Below are 22066 nucleotides of genomic sequence, written 5' to 3'. Positions count from 1 at the left end.
CAGTGTGGCATATCACCTGCACGAGTCCATGGAAACAGAACATTAAAACCATACTTCAGAACATTCTCCTTGGAGATAGAGATGTTTTATGCCATGCTGTGGAGTATTATATCCAAAAGAAAACCATTACCATGTAAGCAAGCAGGAGAAGTCCCTCACCCAGACCCAACTAAGGGCGCACTCACACTAGGCCTTTGGAACCGTGTCGCGCTGAAACAATCATGGAGCATTCTGTGGCCCGCACTCACACCTGCACAACTGAACAGAGCCACAGCCCAGTGTTATCAAATGAGAAAATAAGCCTAACGACATGAATATCTCTTAAATCGCGAGGCAGATCTGAGTCCTGCTGTGATTCGCTCCTCTGTAAGTTTATGGATATAACAATGACACAGAGCAGTCAGGACAATGTGAGATCAGAGGCTTCAAAACTTATGTCCTATCCAAGCCGGGATGCTCTGTGTGATTTGGATCTGAGTTTTTTCTCTTTTCTGAATAATGTCAGTGCACATGACAGATCTCTACTAAAACCGTGCGTGTGGGCCTCACCACCTGGGCATGGCTCGTTTATACTCGCACTGGACAAACCACCCACACTTTAGGGTCTTTTGTGCTTGGGTTTGACTGGACTAGTGCAGAGTCGGTTTTGTGGAAATGCCAGCATACTCAGAGTAACACACACATATTTTTGTTAGTTTTTCAGTGAAATAAAAACATCTATAATGAAAAAAGTCATTTTTAGGGCAAAAATGTTACATACTACGGCTTTAAATGCAATACTGTGTAACATCCCAGACGAACACAATACTCCCTGCACATTTGACCATGTTTTCAAGCTTCCTAAGGCTTCACTTGTTTCTCATATCCTCCTCACTTTGAATATGATAATTGCCAGGTATTTCTATTCCCCTGTGCAATGAATCACTGTTTTTGCAGATGTGTAAATCAGGATAATTACCCGTCTACACGAGTAGAAAATTGGGGTCACACATCATTACACTACAGGTATCGCTTTTTCACCGATTCGCTTTGTTTTGGGTCCTTTTCCTGTCGCACCTATCACACTATTTCTGTTTCGGTTTCAAATCTGCCAAACACAGTATCTGGAAAAGAGCAGTTTTGCCTTTGAGCCATATGTGCAAATACAAACACACACATTTCTTGGTTTTTCGATATTATTTTCTGTGCGTTCATTTTGAGATGTGACTGGATTGGAGTGGGCTGTGGGCTGGATGCGTGGATCATGTTGGTGAGGGGGCGGTGCGACCAAAGAGAGGATATGGCGTGGGAGTGGAGTACCATTGAGGTGCATATCGCTCATTTATGTGCCTGTGTTTGTGTGAGTAATTGTGGTCGCGCAGTGCAGTGTAAGATACATAGACATGGTGGATGTGATTTACTCGATATGAGGAGTTTTACTCAGGATAGACTGTATTTTTTACACTAAATAAGAACATGATACATTCAGTGTTTCATTTTACAAAAAGAACCACATTAAAAATTAAATTATATGACAGCAATTGCCTGGTAAATCCAGAATATTTCTGTATTTTTTATACAGAGGGATATCAGTCTGGTCACCACGCCCTCCGTTGCATTGTGAGTCTGACCAAACGTGATTATGGAATCAGATTTGTTTATGTCAGTGGCGCATGTGAAACAGCTCATTGGTGACCCATCATTCAAATAAAACAACATTTCTCTCTCCTCAGATTAGAGTTTAATGTTTCGCTCATTGATTCTGCAGAAATAACCAATGTTTTTGCCCCTGTGATTATTTTTCCTTTCTTTTTTCTTTGTAAGCAGCACTTGTTTTGATAGGGACAGGCCAAAACACTGTTTTGCTTTTCCTGAAAACAAAACAGCGTTCCCCTTATTGGCATCTGTCAATCACTCCCATCTGGAAACAGAGACTCACCGGTGCCCACGTTCACATCTTCATTAAGTTTTACAGCAGTGTGTGTCCTGGATCAGTCAACATGTCAAACACATGTGTGAGCGAAATTAAGTGGTAATTAAAGGCAATATGTAGCAGCATCTCTATTGGAAAACAAATCAGCAACTGTCAACAAGTCCATTAGAATTTAGTCCATCAGACTTTATACTGTTGAAATCAGAAGTTACAATATATAAAAAGACACATACACTTTTTTTTCCTCACTGTCTGACATGAAACCAAACTAAACTTTTCCTGTTTTAGATCAATCAGGATGACCAAAATTTTGTATTTTTGCTAAATGCCAAAATAATTCAAAGTCTGAGGTTTACATACAATAAGTTTACCACTGCATTTCAACAAATGAGGAAAACCCAGGTGCTGATGTCATGTCTTTGGAAGCATCTGATTGGTTTACTGACATTTGAGTTCATTAGAGACACACCTGTGGACGTATTTGAAGCACACCTGAAACACATTGCTTCTTTGTGTAACATCATGGGAAAGTCAAAAGAAATCAGCCAAGATATCAGAAAGAAGGTGCCACTTTCATCTGTTCAAACAATAATACACAAGTATAAAGACCATGAGCATGTCCAGCATCAGACGCTCAGGAAGGATGTTCTGTGTCCTGAAATAAATGTGCATATCAACCTAAGAACAAAGGTCTTTGTCCCTGTGTGCATTTGTAAACTGTAATCTGGCTTTTTATATTTCTTTTGGAGTGTTGTCTTCTTCGTGCAGAGTGTCCTTTCAGTCCATGTCGGTTCAGTCCTCGTTTCACTGTGGATAATGACACATTCATACAGCGTCTTCACAAGGTCTTTTGCTTTTGTTCTTGGGCTGATGAGCACATTTTGTTCATCTCTGGGACACAGAACCCGTGTCCTTCCTGAGCAGTATGATGGAAATTTCCCATGGTGTATATACATATTTATACTTGTTTGAATAGTTGAATGTTGCACCTTCAGGCTTTTGGAAATTACACCAAGGATGAACCAGCAAGTCCACAATTCTCTTCCTTATATCTTGGCTGATTTCTTTTATTTCAGGTTTGCCTTCAAATGCATCCACAGGTGTCTCTAATGAACTCAAATGTTGTCAATAAACAAAAAGCTTCTAAAGATCATCTGGGTTTTCCCAAATCATTAAATTAACAGTAATCTTACTTTATGAAAACTTCTGACTTTGATGAACGTAATAAAAACATGTCAAAGTCTGATTTCTTGTCAGACAGTGAGGGGAAAAAAGTGTAAGGAAGGTCAAGGTGGAAAAACACCTCTAAAAGTCATGGAGAATGATCGAGCCACTGACTGAACCAGGAAAAACATCAGACATCTCATTCCAGAAAAGTGCAGTACAGGAACAACAAAGATACTGCACAGAAGCCTCATGCTCCCAGGGCCTCTGGTAGAGGACTCGAGTGTGGAAAAAGGATGAGACCACCCGCAGAGGGTGAGGAGGAGATTATTTTATATATAAAAACCTTTTAGTCAGTGCCAGACAACAAAATCCAATTTATTCCTTGAATATCTGAACTCTGTATGTATTTTTACTGCCAGTACACATGACCAATATTTAACTCACAGTTACTGGGTTTTAGATTCACAACTTTCAGGGCAATAATATTTAATACAGGTGGAGAGCTGCTAAAAATCAATATCTTTATCACTAAACAGATAAAAGCACCAATAAATCGTGCGTCTTTAATCTAAACTCTTCTCATAACCACATATTTCAAACCGACTATGACTTTTGGCCATGATATCATATATTTAGTCAGTGTGTAATAATGTAACACCTGTTTTTATCATACATTTTCCTTAATTCTTTGTGGTTTTATTTGTGTGTTAACTCTTCACATGTAATCTCTTATATACAGACATCTCTGCCCTTATGTAAATACAGTGCTCGTCTTAAGCGCTGCGTTTGCTCGTGTTGTGGTAGGATGTGTATTTTTAGCCTGTGCCAGGATTGTCTTGCCTGTCAGTGTAGCAGACATTGATGTTGCTTCAGATATGAGGCTTTCACATGTGTTTGCGCACCACCAGCCTGCAAAATAACACACACGCCTCTTTCAGATGTTCTGTTTCTTTTATAGTTCTTGGCTTGTCATGAAGAATTTACAAATGCATTGATCTGTTGCATAAAGGATAATATTGTGATAAATTATAATGAAGTCCATTTGTAAGATGTGTTTTTCTAAATTAAATGAACTATGTCAGAACAAAACAATGAAACACACATTACTACAAAGTGAATCACATATATGCTAATTATTTAAATTACATAATGTATAATAAAAACATTTAATCTTCCAAAGCTGGGTGTAGTATAAACAGTGTATATAAATGGACATAGCTAACCCGCTAGATGCTGCGTTACAAATAGGAAGTGAAGAAGCGAACATGGGCGTGATTTGGCTCCATCGGCTCTGGCTCCAATTCACTTTCTATTGAAAAACTGTGTCATTTCTCTCTGTAACTGCTCCTGTGAGTCTCATTTTCCGTTCATTTTAACCCACTCTACATGATCGTGTGTGTTGTCGTTGCTACTTTGTCCCTAAATCAAGATATAAACATTAAAAACAGACCAATCGGGTGCCTTTTTTGCAGGTTTAATCGATCTATTTGAAGGAAGGCGCTAACTACATTGAAACTAAGACACCTATTTGTCCAGAAAACTTATTGTCTAGTTTGTTTGTTTTTTACTGTGGATCATACCTGAATGACTGAGGGATTACACAAATCTTAATTAATGAATATTGTCGCTGGGATAATCCTAAAAATTAGTCAATATTGTTAAAAAATCCCCCAAAATTTGCTAATGGACCCTTAAGAATAATATTAAACTTGCGTACTTGTGTATTTCCAAATATGTTGATAGCAAAACTGGCTAATGTGATTAATCCAATCATTTTGCAGCTTACTGTTGGGTAAACGAGGCGAGCTTTCATTTAAAACCACACAAGCAGACCATCAGTCAGGGACAACAAGAGTGTGGGCGTTCACAAATGAGCAGCGCATCACTCTGTACATTCAGCTGCTAACGGCTCGCTGCTGTTTAACCAGAGGATGTTTGTGTCTAATGCATAAACACGCTTTTTTATAACAAGCTAGCAAACATTTGTCACAACGTTCAGAATTAGAAGTTGAGTGAGGTTAGAGCGTTTAACATTTGCAGCCCTGACTGTGTAGCGTCATTGTTGCCCGTGTATGAATTGGTCGGAGTGGTGCGCAAATGGCGATTCTATCAGTTTACCCAAGATAGCTGTGGTTTCAGAGGTGTTCATCCCGCAGGTCAGTCAGTAAACAGTTAGAGAGTTCAATTCTGTGGCAAAACATCACTGGCACTTTTAGGTGGAGTTTACAAAAAAATGCACAAAATATACGGACATTTTCTCAAACAGTTGTGTCCCCGTGTTCCCGTTTAACCTTCTGTTCTCTTCTCTTTTCCAGTGTGTTGCTTCGTGGTGCACAAGCGCTGCCATGAGTTCGTCACCTTCTCCTGTCCGGGCGCTGACAAGGGGCCGGCCTCAGATGTAAGTCGTCATTATTCAAAATTACACCGTGAAGAGCTAGATCAGGGGTGTCAAACTCAATTTCACTGAGGGCCAATTTGCATAGATGTAAAAAAACAAAAAAAACAAAACACTGACATTTTAAGACTGTCATACATTTTGATTTACCTTGTCGCGGCCACATACAATGACATAGCGGGCCAGATTTCACCCCTGGGCCTTGAGTTTGACACGTGAGCTAGATCGATAGATAGGTTCAAATGGAATAAACTCATAATATTCTGCAAAATATTTCTGAAATGACTCAAAACGTTACTTTCAGGAAAACACCTTCTCGCCACGATCAATTCAACCAAAGTTACGTGATTATTTCTTGCGGCGCAGAAGCTAAAAGCGGCTCACAAACTCACTGCTCACACCACTGTCACTTTAGCACTTACCCCCTCCGTGTTCTGTCTTTCCTGTTTGCACAATTTGAGCATATTCAAATACAAGAGAGATACTGCTAATTATACACACACACCCACACGCACACGCTTACGTACTTATTTATTTATCGAATAGACAGACATTTTTGAAAGAAGTTGAAGTCGATGCACCAAACGATTTACAGAGCAAGAAGTGAGCATTAAAAATTAACTACAATAATAAAATACTTAGAATATTAAAGGTGCTCTGTGTTGTCGTTTAGTTGATTAATCAGTTGCTTGAGTCTTAATTTATTTTTTAGACTGTATGGATTTATATGGGACGACAACAGAAAGGAGAAGTTGGTGGGTGTGTTAGTTGAACATCTGGCTTTTTTGGTATTTATAGGGAAAAAGGAAGGACTGTCTTTATATAAATACACTGTAGTACTTTTCTGTTTGTGCATCAATTCCTAGTTGTAGTTTGGTGAGTGCATTTTGGGTCAGATACGATGAGGTTCATATGTGTAGTTTTGAGAGCTTTTGCTACACCTGCTTTTTCGTCAACCAAGAATTTAACCGTCTACATTTTCTGGTGATAATAAATGCATGATTGAAAGCCATACTGTGGGACATTCTGGACACAAAGCGGTAACAGTTTCATGGAGACGAGAAGATGAGAAAAGTTATAGTTCATTTTTAGTTTCAAAAGAGAAGCAGACTGAAAACAAACAAACAAATTAAAATTCAATTCATTCACACAGGTGAGTCCAGATTAAATTGTCTTCAAACTTGATTTCGATACTAAGAAAGAGGCTCGATACCGATACCGATACCACCATGAAAAACACTAAAAGCACTTTTTCTTTAGACTATAGAATGTGTAGTACTTTCTTTTCTATTCTCATGTGTCTTATCTGTGTAATCCCTGAGTGTCCAGTAGGTTCACAGTGGTCCATGGGTGTATTCTAGTCTATTTTCTTATATTTGTGAAAGATACAGCTCAACATTCTAAAGATATTCAGGAAACATTCATTTCTGTCCTGTGAATGCGACTTTTTTAGCATCAGTACCTGCCTAAATGAGTCTCTAGTTTCAGTATCTAGTATCTAGTTTTAGCATCGATTATCGCCTGATTTGTGATACTTTATGACCCTCCAACCCGACAAATAAATATTGATGTTTAAATAATCTCCTTAAGTAGCCCTAAGTGAGTTTTAATGATGGCTCCTGATAATCTGCTTCCTCCGTCAAACCCCGTCACATCAGTGTTTTTATCTCCTTTGTGTTTTCTGCTCATTATGCTGAATTATTCTCTTTCATATCATTAATTACCCATCTCGGCTGGAGTGTCAGTCTAAAGTGGCCCTGGCTTGTCCTTGCCTCCTCCTGAAGTGCCATTCGCATGTGACAGAAGAACACTTAAAGAGGGGAAGTGTGCGACGCTGTTTGTCCCTCTGTGCTTCCGGTGTGACACTCAGCTCTCAGACAGCGCCACGAATAACTCCCTTCCTCTTATAATGGGTTCAAATCGTTCCACTTTGAGACAGTGCATGAACAGGGGGCTTTTTTTAACGTATGATACGTGTGTAAGGACAACAGGATGTACTGGGTGTGTTGTTTTTTAGTCTAGGGTTGTTCTAAAAATGCAGTTAGAAAGTTAAAGTGCATGTGAAACAGCATTAAGATCATTATAATTTAGATTTTACTAACAATGTTGCCTAGTCTTTTCTAGTTTTGTCATTTGGTGAAGGTTATATGGCAAATGCAGAGGTAATTGAAGAGACTTATAGGTAGGTTAGACGACTGTAACGTCCTGCTCACTGTTCTCTCCAAACGAGCCTTAACACAGAACAGAACATCCAGAACACTGCTGCTTGGGTCAGGACTAGAACCAGGAAGTACTTCACACATGTGTCCTGTGGCTCAGGTCTCTGGCTCCTGTGGCTCAGAGACTTTAAATCAGCTCTTTGTGAACAAGTCTCTGCAAGGACCAGCACCAAAGAACATCTCCCACATGAGCCACATGAACCATCTCACATGAGGAGGACTAAACCAGGACTAAACCAGGACTAAACCAGGACTAAACCAGGACTAAACCAGGACTAAACATGGAGAGTCAGTATTTCAGTTTTGTGCAGCTAAAACCTGAAGATGTGAGACAGGCCTCCACTTTGACAATGTTTAAATCCAGGCTCAAACATTTCTTTTTAGTTGTGCATATGACTGAAAGGGTTTTATTCTGCACTTTTCTCCTTTAACATTAATTTTATGATGATTATTTGTGATTATTTATGTTTTGATTAGTGTGATTTTAATGTCTTTCTTATTCTGTAAAACACTTTAAATTACTTTGCATATTATCAATAATATACTCAATGTTCTAATTTTGCATATCTTCAAAACTAAACTAGAGTTTGAAATTTCCAACTCGATGTGTGGGCAAAGTGTGAGTACAGCTCTGCACGCACGCGCGCGCACACCCCCACACACACACACACACACACACACACACACACACACACTTTGTCTGTGATGTTGACCAAAGCCAAGAAAAAGAAGCAACCTCAGTTCAAGATGTTTCTTTGCAAATCATGACTCAACACAAGTGTGGACATTACATTAATATATAAAGAGTGTTTGTGTGTGTTACTGTAGAAAGGACCTGCTTTGTTGCTCTGAAGTTACTTAATAAAAAATGCTTTTAGTGATGCATTTAAATATAAACCCTGCTCTTCTCCATACATCCATATTCTTGCTCTTGACTTTGCAGTAAATTGCTTATTACATAATGACTGAGGTGACTTCTTGAACTTTCCGTGACACTGTCTCTGGTTCTAAAAGTGGCACTTTCTCCCTCCTTACCTTTTGTTCCATGCACCAGCTCTATTGAAATGCCACTGGTCCCCTGGGGCCCCTGCTCTTAATTACGGGACCCGAGCACCCCCACCATGTCATCTCTGTAATGAGCCCAGGGTCTCCTGACCCGGGAGCCGCACCGCAGGGATGTCAGACAGGTCTGCTCCGCCGTGCATTTAAATATAGGAGGAGCCACGTGAGGATCGGACTCTGGTTATTTCATACAGAGGAGGGACTGAGGAGTCCCCCTCACTCCTCACTGTGGGTTAGACGTGAGGGAAACTGGAGAAACCTGGAAACTGATTTTTATGTCATTAAGTTCACATTTTAAACACAAGTGACAAAAAGACTGAAATATGAACTGACAAGCTAATATAATGTTACATGTTTGTTCAGACCACAGGGTTAGCTGTTTTTTATGAAGAATGAGGAAATTATGGTACTTTAAAAAATTCTAAAGTTTTGATTTGATGGTTAATGTTGCCGCCCTACGGGACACGTGAAGCAAAACACCAAACCACCAGCCACATACGACAGTTACCTAAAGTAGAAAGGAAAGTGAAAAACAGATGGAGCATCTGAAGTTTGCTTGAGCTGTGCTTAAAAACAAGAACAAGTGGAGTGTTATTCTTCAATTTGAATCAGAACCAAATTTGCATCAAAATTCCATATGGACATGTCCAGATGCACAAACACATGTTGGTCACTTACTGCAACAACAAATACACAAGTATCTACATCTAATGATTTATTTTACTGGTGTACTTTAAAATAAACTGTAATTATGAGCCAACCATTCCTAAAAACACAACATTTATCTATAATGTATATACAGTATGATGGATATATAATTATTGATTGATTGAATTCAGGTCAGATTTCTTTGACACACATTTGGTAAATAAGTAAAATGCGGAAATTATAATAACTCAGTCTATTCTTAATCATAATAATTGTTTAATAATTGTCTGAGATTCTGACCCCTTGTGGCTGGAGGTAGTAGTGTAGGATATTTATTTTCAACCAACACTTCTGATTTATGAAATATACTGTTATCTTTTACTCCGTGCTTCCTGATCGTCCACTGCTGATCCTGCTGCTCTTACATAAATTCGTCCTGTACAGTTGAATAAGTGTATTTTACCTCAGCTGTAGAGGTTTAAAAGAAGTCAATTATAGATGTGGGTTAATAGAGTGGGGTCCCAGTGGGAGAGGTGCAGGGATGAGCTCCTCTAATGAAACCTACATTTTAGACCCATGCTTTGTAAGTGTGAGCTGTCGTACCAAACCACCGTGTTGGAGCGGCCAAAAGTATGAAAAATCAGGTATTTATCAGTACTAAAACTATTATCAGAACTAGATTTGACAAGTATTGATGTAGTGACACTAAAAAAAGTCACATTAACAGGACAGAAATGAGTTGTAGAATGATCTTGAGTTGTATCAGAACCAGTGTGTCAAAAATGTGGCCCACGAGGAGGTAAATTAAAAGGCATGACTGTCATTTTGAAATAAGTCTGTGCTGCTTTAATGCGTGAATTGACCATAAACTAATGATATTTTCCCAACAAGTGGATATTTGAAAACGATGATCCCAAAATGTTCAGGAAGAGGAAAATCGTTGGCATGGAAGGCATTTTCAAGAAAGGTGGAGGTGAATAAAAGTTTGTGCTTCAAGGAGAAAAACCTGTATGTTTTTTGTGTTTTTATGAGGCGCGGTCGGTTGTGAAAGAGAAAAATCTACTTTGACATTTTGACACCAAACACGGAGCTAAATATGCAAAAGTTAGCCTTGAAGAAAAAGAAAACTAATTGTCCAATAATTAAAAGGCTGAAGCGGAGCTGAACGTCTGTGAGCAGGTTTGCCAAGACCAGATACACACTTTTAAAAATGTCAGGTTTTTAGGGGATGCGCAGTTACAAAGAGATGCAGTATTTGCAACTTGAACAGGTAATAAACACAGAAACTGTAAATTAATAAGTTAAAAGTAGTTAGATTTATTTTACATGACATTTGGTTGCATTTAGTGACATTTACTCTGCTGCACAGTCACATCTGGCCCTCGACGGCGGCCATTTTGCTGATGTGGCCCTCGGTGAAAATGAGTTTGACGCTGCTGCACTAAGGGATTACACAGATATAAGACCACACGGGAAAAGTACTATAATTTAATGTTAAAAATCACATTCTATAGTTTAAAGAGAGAGTGTTTTTTCTGTTTAGTTTTAAGTGTGAAGAGGTTGATGATATAATGGCTGTAGATGGAACTACAAAGGTTGAAATTATAGTTATATAATGTTCTCTGCAAAGAAAGAATCTCTGCCAAAAGTACTCTCTTACAGTTTTATTACCTCACGATTAACTGATCTTGAAAACTAAGCGAGGTTGGATCTGGTTAGTATTTGAACGAGAGCGCAGGGGTCCCCAACAGTATCTCTCTACGCCTTTACACGTAGCTCACCGAGGCATTTCTGAATGACACGTATTGTGCTCAAATGTGGTTAATTAAACGCAGATCATCTCTGTAAATGTGTCTTTTTGATGCCCAACTTTGTGCAATAATAGATGGGTAATGGTTTATATTATATCGACATGTAACTGTGCCCCCGTCTAAGCCTCTCTGCGCCTCTTATATTTGCTCAATTTCTTGCAAACACTAAAATTAGTCGTTCTCTGGCGTATTTGTTTTGTAAAAGTAGCTCACCGGAGAAAATAAAGGTTGGAGATCTCTGCTCTGGTGCGTGCTGTAAAAGCCATGAGTCTGATTTATCTTCACGGTGCAAAGTAAACGGAGATAACGGTCTAAGCTCCCTCCGAGTTTGCGTTCAGCCCGTACGTGTCCTTAGGATTTGATTATTGATTGGCGCACGCTTCTTGTTACTGTTTGTGGCAAAATACAAGAGTTCGACAAGACATTCTTTGTGAACTGCAAGAAAACAGAATACAACTGATGTTTTTTACCTTTATTGGATGTTTTCAAACACAAATCCAGAATCTTTTTTTTAACGATTCTTGCAAATTACCTTGACGAGGCTGAAACCAGGACGTGCCCCTGTGTTTTCTGAAAACTTAAGCTCTCAAAAACATTGATAATTGAAAATATATGTGTTAAAAATACTTTACTTCTCTCTGTTATTAATAGAAGGCATTCAACATGTACTCTGTGCTTTCTCCACTGCCCTATTGTCCATAAATTACTAAGAAATATTGCTGCAGTGTCCAAAAATAAACAAATAGTAATGAATAATGAATAAAGCTTAATATCCCCCTTTGAATATCCTCTGCTCTTTAAACAAAAACGTAACTCCAATCTGGCAAAAACAATTCCTCTCTGCTTCTTATGTCAACACAAGAAATAGACGAGGGAATAAGTTTGTGCGTTTCAACCAACGATTAGAGCCATCTCTCAGGCAATCAGCTGGAAAATCTTGAAATAGTCTTTCTGTGAAACACTTTACATCCCCAGTGGGAACATTAGGAACCCGGAAAGACATAAACATTCAGCAATGATGTGTGTTTTTATTGATCACAGACACAACAGCTACAATATTACTGCTCGAGTCTTGGAGAGAATGGCTCTGTTATTGGATTACAGAGACTGGGAAGAAGCATTTGGATGAAATGCTGTGTGAGAATAGACACCAGACACTAAAACCACCATCTATTGTCCGTTATGGGCTCTACCTGTTTAGTCATGTGTTATGTAAGAATGAGAAAAATCCTATAGGAGTATTTTCACTATGTAATACTGGAAAACAATGCCCTCATATCAGGCAGAGTAATTTGTAACTACAAGAAGTTAATACGTACACAGGGATCCACTAAGCACTAGGGTTGTCAGAAGTATCAAAAATCACACGCTAATCGATACTAAAACTAGTATTTATATGTTACAGGCAAAGTTAGAGTGGTACAGGTGTTGGATGAGCTTTATTTGCTTGGAACTGGACACTATACACTCCCTTAGTCCATTTTTGCTACACAGTCTATGATCAAAACTAGATACGCATTTGAGCAAGTATCAATACTACAAAGTCACATTCACAGGACATAAATACTGTAAACCTTTCCTGAACAGGCCACATGGTAATATAACAGAAAGTATTATTATTATTTAATGTTGAAAATCACATTCTATTGTCTGAATATTGGTATTGTGTATCGAGTCTATTGCTTAACCTCCTGAGACCCGAGCTCTTGCATCACTTTATTTGCAAAAACACATATATATTAAAATACAATAAAAAAATAAAATAAAATAAAATAAATACATAAAAAATAAATACATAAAAAATAAAAATACCGGTAATTAAATAAAAAAATAAAATAAATTAAAAATAAAAATAAATAAATATTCTAAACTCTTAGAAATATTCAAAATTGGGCATGTTCTTGTTGCTGTTCTTACCGGGTTGAAATCGTCTTTGAAATTTTAGTATCAAGACAAGACTAGGCTTTCAACTGTAAAATGTAATCAAAATAAGCAATGTCTCTGTTGTAGTTCACACACAAAAATGGGCCCCAAAATAATACCTTACATGTGGCTCCCATAATGTTGATCTCTGCTCTCATGTTTTACAAAAAAAAAAAAAAAAAAAAGTACCGTGTCGCTACTCTAAGCCTGATTTCATCTGATTTTAGAAGCTAAGCAGTACTTCTGGTTAGTACTTGGATGGGAGACTGCTGGGAGTACAGGTGTATATGCTAGCGGTGTGTCCTTAGGCAAGACACTTCACCCACTTTGCCTAGTTTGAATGTGGTGCGTGAGAGTGTTGGAGCTGATCAGAGGGGCAGATAGCAGCTGTGGCTACAATAATAAAACCGCACTTTACCACCAGATTGTAGAGTAAACGAATAATGCACCATAAAGCACTTTCGGTATCTTGAACGCTGCTATATATAAATCTGATGGTTTAATTAATGTTATTTTCTGGAGCTGGTTTGCACGATATATTAAAATAAAACTCTGAATGAACACAATTACAAAAACGCAAAGACAGCAGTTATTTAAGTTACATAATTTCCTCCACAAACGACACAATATAATGTCTACAGACGTGTAAAACCTGACAACTCTGTATATAAACGTCTACAAACATGTTCTGTTCAGTTTATGAGATTCTTGTACGGGTTTAGCAGTTCATATTTCAGTCTTTTAAATCATCCAGCCCTGTTCTGGACCCATACTAGATGTAAACATTGAAAACAAATGTTCTTTTTTTGGGCTAATTGCTAATCTGTTTTTATAACCGTAGCTAAATCCTAAATCCTCTCTCCGTTCTTTATACAAGTCCAGTCCAAAATGTCTGTACAATCGTCATGTTTGATTTGATTCTTCACCCATAAGAAGATCGGTTCATTTAAAACTGGACTCACATTTGCCGTTTGCTCTTTGGCCTTTGTCTGACTCTTCATTTCACACCAGACGGAGGCAGTGGATTGAGGCGGTCTGTGTGAGTGAGAGTGAATGACCTGCACCCGGGCCGTGTCCTGGAGTCACGGTGGGTCTGTGCACATATGGACCCGTCTGTAGAAGCTGCCTGTAAATTATTGATTTTTACACAAAGCTGTTTACTCGCGTATTGACGTTGACTTGAATTTATTTTTATTGACTTAACCCAATAAAGCAGGATTTGTGTTCCCTTTGGCATTTTTACTGGCAATGACTACTATGGGCTGATCTGTTTTTTTGTTTTTTTTTACTTTGATGACAAAAATATGTGTTTTCTTTATGATATAAAATAGCATGACCATGTAGAATATTTTGGCAGTTCACATTAATACGACGTCACTTTTCAGGGTTACACCACCTGCTCGTGTCTGTGGAGATGTTATTGCTTTGTCTAAGGGGCAAAAATATTGAAATATTGATCTATCGTATTGTTAAATTTAATGATACAGTATCGATATCATGGCCTGCTGTATCGATATATCACCAATAATGTTTTTTTTGTGTATTTTAACATGTTATTCTGTCACAGTGCTACATTTGTGTGGCTTGTTTATGAAGAACATTTGACATTTGATTCCCTGTTTTGATGATTAAAATTGGTTTATTTCATATTAACTTTTTAACAAGACTTGTAGTATCTCAGTTGTGATTTAGTAAATATGTTGTGATCCTTCAGAGCCGTTAAACTGCACGTGTCCCTGTGTAAATGTAAATGTAGAGCTCATATATCACTGTATTGAGATGCGTATCGTGCCCTGTGTCTTGAGGTATCTATCAAATTGGCAACTTCTTAATGATGCCCTGCACTAGTCATAAATTTGTTGAAGATATGACGACAATAATAGATTTTTGAGATTAACTGATTAACTGCTGCTGGACCAATGAAACTGAAGCACCTCTGCACCACTGTCATGTAACGGACATAAGAAGGAAATGTTTGGGAAACGGAAACATCCATTTAGACTCATTTGAATTATTTTATTTTTTATTTATTTAAAATGCTGGACCTGTGTGTGTGTCGTACCTCAACTCATTTGTGCCACTTATGGTACAAACAAGTCAAGATACACAGACACAGGTTCAGAAGGGGTTGGGTTCAGCCTGGAGGGTGATTTACTGCCAGCAACAAAACCACCTCCTCCTCTTCTTCTTGTTCTTCTTCTCCACCTCGGCTTGGAGCTCCTCCACTATGGCCTTGGTCTGCTGCAGCTGATCACCTGACTCCTTCAGGGACATTTCCAGCTCCTCACATCTGAGGAGGGCAGATGTTCTCTCCTCCTCGCTGTGGGTCAAAGCTGTGCTCAGCTCCTTGATGGTCTGCTGGTGGAGTGAGCTCTCCTCCACCAGGGCCGTGTGGGTGGCGTGACATTTTTCAAGCGCAGCCGTAAAAGTCATCCTCTGGGAGTCCAAGTCCTTTTGGAGCATGTGGACTTTGCTCCGTTCGATGTTCAGGCTCTCTTCCAGCTTCTGTGCCTTGTCCTGGGCGTCTTCAGCTCTCTGCCTCTGCTCAGTGAGGGCAGACTCTAGGGAGAGGACCTGTTTGCTCCAGGCCTCCTCAGCTGTCCTCCTCTCTGCTGCATGGACAGACTCCAGGCTGAGAAGCTGCTTGTTCAGAGCGTCTTTAGCAGTCTGCCGCTCTGCTGCGATGGTAGATTGAAGGGAGAGGACTTGTGCGTTGAGAGCTTCTTCAGCTGTCCTCCTCTGCTCAGCGAGGGCAGACTCCAGGAAGGTGATCCTCCTCTGCAGAGCCTGCTTCTCCTCCTGTTCCTTTTGGAGCTCCTGTTGGGTGCTGACCAGAAGCTTGTCCTTGTTCTCTGCCACCTCAGTGGTCTTTTGTAGTGTGGACTCCAGAGCTCTTTTCTCTGCCTTACACAGCTCTAGTTTCTGGGACATTTTCATCATGGAGGCTTTTTGTTTCATTACAGTGTCCCGAGCGTTCTCCAGCTCCTCAGAGACATCAGTGCTGTAGTTGTGGCTGTTCACCTTCTGCGTCTTCAGTTGGTCCTCGAGCTCCTCCACCTTGGCTTGGTACCTCAGGGCAAGAGTCTGCTGCTCTTGGGAGAACCTCTTGAGATTATCGTTCTCCTCGTAGAGGCCCTGCACATATTCATTCACCATCTGCCTGCCCTGCTCTATCATTTGTTCTCTCTCCTTGTCTTTCTGTGTGAGGAGATTTTTCCCGAACTCCATGATAGTTTCCTTCTCCTCTTGAGCTTCATTCAGTTGTTTCTGGAGCTCCTCAACTTTCTTTTCAAGGGCTTTTTTCTCCTGGACCTCCTCCTCCAGTTCTCTCAGTCTTGTCTGCTGTTTGTCGTTGACATATTTCTGCCGTTGAAGCTGTCGCCTCAGGTCCTTCATCACCGGGTTCTCCTCTAAAGAGAGTTGAACTTCTCGTGGAACCTGATTCGCAGCCTCGACCTCCCTCAGTCTCCACTTCTGTTTGGCGTTGATGTGGAGCTGTTCTTGGTGAGCTCTTTGGAGGTCCTTAAGTTGTAGTTTCAGGTCCATCACCAGTGGGCTCTCCTCGGGGTGTGGAGAGGCGCCCCTCGCTGGTGGATGAGCTGTAGCCCTCATGTTTTGATAGTTTGGTTTGATTTTAGATTCTTTGAAATATCGATATTATATATATTTTCAATATTTTACCAAATTATTCCGTCACAGCGCTAGTTTTGTGTGGCTTATTTAGAGGAAAGAAACTCATTTATGCAGAACATTAGACATTTAATTGTTTTGATGATTAAAATAGGGTTATACGTTTTAATAGATGATTTACTAAATATGTTTTGACCCTTCAGAGTCGTTAAACTGCACATGTCCCTGTGTAAATGTAAATGTGGAGCTCATAAGCTGTGGATGAGAAATATTGAACAAGGCAACAGTCTGATGTGTTTTTCTAGTTAAATGTACAAAACAAAACACTTTATGTTCATTCATCTTCAATAAATGGAAGTAAATGAAAAAAATAGAATTCATAAAATAAAATTCCAATGGGGTTGATCATTAAGTGTCCCAAAATCCTTTATTTTTCGCTGAATCGTATCGAATCAATTTGAAATATATCGTATTGTATCGTATCGACAGTGAACTGTATCGAGCTGTGTATCGTATCGGCAACTTCTTAATGATACCCAGCCCTAGTAGCAAATGATCTATCTTCCATTTATACAGTTACATGTTGTTGTTTTTTTTTATTTACTTTTATTGCTAAAATCATTACCTTGAAGAAGACGCATTTTTCCCTTGAGCCGGGGCGCCTCTCCACAGATCTCAGTTGTAACTTGACCTTGTAAGATAAGTTTAATGCTGTACTGTAGAACTCTCCATATTTTAGCTGAACATGGGCACCGCTCTCTCTTTAAATCCATCAAATTCTAGGCTTTAATTTAGTTGAAAAGTCCCTGGATGCTTCTCTTAGCGTGACCTTGAAGTGTGGTCCAAATGAAACGACAACATATACAGCTCAACTCAACTTTATTTCTAGAATCTATGTCTAAAACCACACAGTTGCACACAAATTCAACAGAACACAAGCGGTAACAAGCTGTAAATCTTACCTAACCTGTTTACCTGCAATAGTTCACAAACGCGCTTCTCTTTTCAATACTTAAAAACACATTCTATCACCGCGGGAGCCATCAGCCGGAACAGTGTGTTACCAGTACGAGCAGAGAAAGCCCCAGACTGTGAGCGTCTCTGCACAGTGGGACATGTCCATCCTGGCGTAGTCAAACTTCAGTTTACCCAACAGTCACACAGCATATGTACAACAAGCTCTCCCTTATGACGAGAGAGACGTCCACTGTGCCGGCGGCTACGGGAGGCTCTTAGTCAACAAAAGACTAGGCGAATTGGCAAAAAATAAAACGTGTGAAAGCAGTTCTTACATGATTTTGATAGCCAAGTCTAGATCTCAATTGTTTTTATTGTTATTGTTGTTGTAAGGATTAGTTTTGGTGGCGCTCTTCACGTTTTTTTGTTTTTTTTTGACATAAGGAAAACCAAACGGACCAAATATATACTTCGCTAGTTCAAATATAGGAGTTCACGATGTAACTTTTCTAGTTTAGGGTCTGAAACTTGCTTGTTTTCTCTTTGGAAGGTTTTGCACAGTGGCTTTAACTTTACTTTTTCAATAAACGCGAAATGTCCCCACCAGCCCAAGTTAAAGGTCAGATCTGTGAAAAGGTGAACCCACTCACGAACCCACTCACATAATGGTGTTTTTTTTCTTCTTTTCTTCTTTTTTTTTAGCAAACGAACACCTACAGATCGTGGTTATTGCGTCAAAGCTGCACAACAAAACTCTTTCTCAGTTTTCAGCGTATGTCACGTGATGTTTTGTGGTTTCCTTCATGTCGGATACGCACGGGCCGGTGAATCAAACCTTTTTTTATGTAATTAAAGCAGCTCTCCTTTATGTTGCTAAATACATCACTTGGAGAGCGTGGAGTGACTGACAGATGAATTGACGCCGCTGCATTTATTTTTGTTTAGACTCCACTAATCAAGCCAGCGAGGCAACAATGAGGATGACGAGAGCTGGTTTTGTTTTGTTCCCTCTTTTTCTACTGTCCCCTTACACTTGATGTGCTCTTTGAAATCTGCGTACACATGTATTTTAATCATTGTTGTTCGCAGTTATAGGCCTGAGGAGTGCAGTGTTGTCTTGTTTTGTGCAAGGCCCGGAATCAGCAGGGAAGTTTGTCCTTGGGAACGCAAGAACACACTTATTTGGAGCATAACTTTGTACAGAACACCTTAAGGGAACGACTGGGAAGTTGGAGTCGCAAATGAACAGTGTAGTGAGAAATGTTTTTACTTGGAGAGAAGATAGTTTTCGTGGTAGTGTAATGTTAATGTGGTATTGCGTATCTGCTTCTCTCCACAATTTTAGTGCTTCTGTCGAGAATGTGTATCTCCTTGGACAAAAAAAAGGTGACGCCAGGTCAAGTTGGGGCTTGGTCAGGACGACTGCCTTGGTTGACGTGTTCTAGCCTGTTGTGGTGGTATTATGGAAGAAACCCACCCGAGACGCTGGGAGAACATGCAAACTTAACAAAGAAATGTCCCACTTCGTCTGCGAATATAACCCCGGATCTTCTCCCACAGAAACATAGAGAAAGTGTCAGCAGTCACCTCCAGTCGCTCTCTAAAACCTTCAAATCAGGCGAGAAATCTAGAGGTAATAATGGACTCAGACTTGAACTTTAACAGCCGCATCAAATCAGTAACATCTGCAGCTTTTTATCATCTAAAAACATGTGAAAAATCAAAGGTAAACTGTCAAAACCAGACTCACAGAGACTTATCCTGCATTTGTGTCCAGTAGTTTAGACGACTGTAACGTCCTGCTCACTGGACTTTCCAAACGAGCCTTAAGACAGAACAGAACATCCAGAACACTGCAGCTCGGGTCAGGACTAGAACCAGGAAGTACTTCACACATGTGTCCTGTGCTCAGGGCTCTGCATTTGCCACATGAACCATCTCACACTCTTGAGGGCTAAACCGGGACTAAACCGGGACTAAACCAGGACTAAACAGTTCTTTTTATCTGTGCATGTGACTGAAAGGGTTTTATTCTGCACTCTTCTGTTTTAATGTAAATTTTATGATGATTATCTGTGATTTATGTTTCGATTTGTGTGATTTGTGTCTTTTTATTCTGTAACGCACTTTGAGTTACTTTGTGTACGAATCGTGCTGTACAAATAAACTTGCCTTTCTTTGCTTTCTTACCAAGAAGCTGAGTTGCCACGTGACTCTTTTCCACTGTGACTTTTGCGTTCAGTGCAGTTTCTTTGTGTAAAAATAGATAACTCATTTGGACTTTAGCTGTTTAGCTCGTGTAAGGGATGAGATATTTTGGGGAAAATCTTTGTTGCTTCCTTTTTAGCTCAGTTTTCATTGAATCGTTGCTTTGAGTCATTTATAAAATCAGCCTAGTTTGGTGTCTTCTTTAGCCGTTCCTTTATTCCTCGTCTGTATTAGAGTTTCAATAGAACATTTCACATTTCTTTGTACTGAAAAGCATCGCATTAACCTCCGTGTACCCGTGTTTATTGATGCACCTTTATAGCGGAGCTGCAGTGACCGACAGGAGTGTTAATGGCATAGTAAGTGTATCTCCTGTGTGAAGTGTAGGCCGGGTCTGTGTGCACTGAGCCTCGAGTGCAGGTGTCGCTCACATGCACCCACGACCCCAACGCAAATACAGTCCCACGCCTCGTAGGACTCATTAGCATAGCTTTTCTACCCCGCGCACGGTGAACTTTTGACCTGACGCCTGTCCTCACTTCACCTCGGCCTCTGCACATTTACAGAGATACTAATCGAAACTAAAGCTACTGTCAAAACTAGATACTCATTTGAGCAAGTATTGATGCTAAAAAGTCACATTCACAGGACAGAAATGAGGCTTTAGCGTAGTTTTTGAGCTGTATCATCGAAAATATAAGACTGTAAAAAGAAAGTACTGCGATTAATACTGAAGATTACATTCTGTTGACTAAATAAAGAGTGTTTTTATTATTATTATGGAATCAGAATCTGTATTAAGTATTGAGTCTTTTGCTTAGTATCACAATTGAGTTTGAAATTTACTATCGTGACTTGGGGTGTTGCAAAAAAATCACCTCTTAAAAGGATCGCCATTTTACGTCTTAACGATTTTCCCCGCAAAAACCCACTCTCTTTGACAAATAAACCTACGTATTTAAGTTTAATCATCGCAGTGTGGAATTAACTGAGCTTACGTGATGATAAAGTACAAGTAGATCTGCTGTTTTTACTGAATTATGAACTAATAAAATAATAAATGCACATAAAGATGATTGCAGATTCCTTCTTTCAGATTCAAGTCGGGACCTAAATGATCAAAATCTAATGAAATCGTCAGGAACTTGATGATTCACAGGTTTAACCGCGATAACACTGTATAAAACATGTCTGTGTTTATGTAATTAATATGTCAAGCAAATATGAAAACTTAAATTACTATTACACCGCAGTTTGCAAGATGGGGATTATGTTTGGCACAAGTTTAGTCAGGTTTTATTATGCAAATGCAGCGTTTAGCTTTCAACCATGTTATTAAAATAAGATTATTTTATCAACATGTTATAATTTGATCATTTGACTGAAGTGATAAGGGTTTGAAGTGATGAAATATCCAAGAGTCATCAGTGTAACAGCACAATAAAATGATAATTAAAATAAATAATATATAATGATAATAATAATAGCTTGATTTTTGAACAGTTACTTGTACTTTTAAAACCACGTTGTTGCTTTTAACTTGTGCCCATTTTTGAGTTTCAACTTCCTGTTATAAGCAACATTTTGAGGTCTTTTTCCCCATTCAAAATAAAACAATATAATCAGTTTTAAATTGTTAATCGCTATGGCAAAGGTTGAAATATTCCATCATTCAGAACCACATGGATATTTCTTAACCCTGATCAAAACCTGCCTCAGTTCTGGTTTATTCATTGTCTGTTAATGTTAATAATATTCTTAAAATTTACATAGCAAATATCCAGAGTCAAATTCACACAATTCATCACATCAGACAATTTGCATTTTACTTGTTTTTATAAAAATACAAACGCTCGAACACTTGCAGATCCATATATAAAACGCTGGATAATTCACTGTTATGTCATGTTCTTATTCTGCCCCCAGGACCCGCGGGCCAAGCACAAGTTCAAGATCCACACCTACTCCAGTCCGACCTTCTGCGACCACTGCGGCTCGCTGCTGTACGGCCTCATCCACCAGGGCATGAGATGTGACCGTAAGTACGAGGATGTATATGGACTCATGTGAACTGCATCTATCAGGTCTGCACAGTACAAGTACAACACGCAGGCAAAAGAACATCGCAGGATCG

The 22066-nt window shown here is 39.3% G+C and overlaps 1 protein-coding gene across 1 annotated transcript in view; it reads left to right on the top strand.

Annotated features, from left to right (window-relative positions):
* prkcbb (protein kinase C, beta b) overlaps nt 1-22066 on the top strand; it is a 121319-nt gene that overhangs the window by 33206 nt on the left and 66047 nt on the right. Inside the window, exons 3-4 of the mRNA XM_033971099.2 lie at nt 5395-5477; nt 21859-21970. Of these exons, the coding sequence (XP_033826990.1) occupies nt 5395-5477; nt 21859-21970 (195 nt within the window). The remainder of the gene's footprint in view (nt 1-5394; nt 5478-21858; nt 21971-22066) is intronic.

The sequence above is a fragment of the Periophthalmus magnuspinnatus genome, chromosome 8, assembly GCF_009829125.3.
Source record: "Periophthalmus magnuspinnatus isolate fPerMag1 chromosome 8, fPerMag1.2.pri, whole genome shotgun sequence".
Taxonomy (NCBI): domain Eukaryota; kingdom Metazoa; phylum Chordata; class Actinopteri; order Gobiiformes; family Gobiidae; genus Periophthalmus; species Periophthalmus magnuspinnatus.
This window is presented reverse-complemented; position numbering and strand designations above follow the sequence as displayed.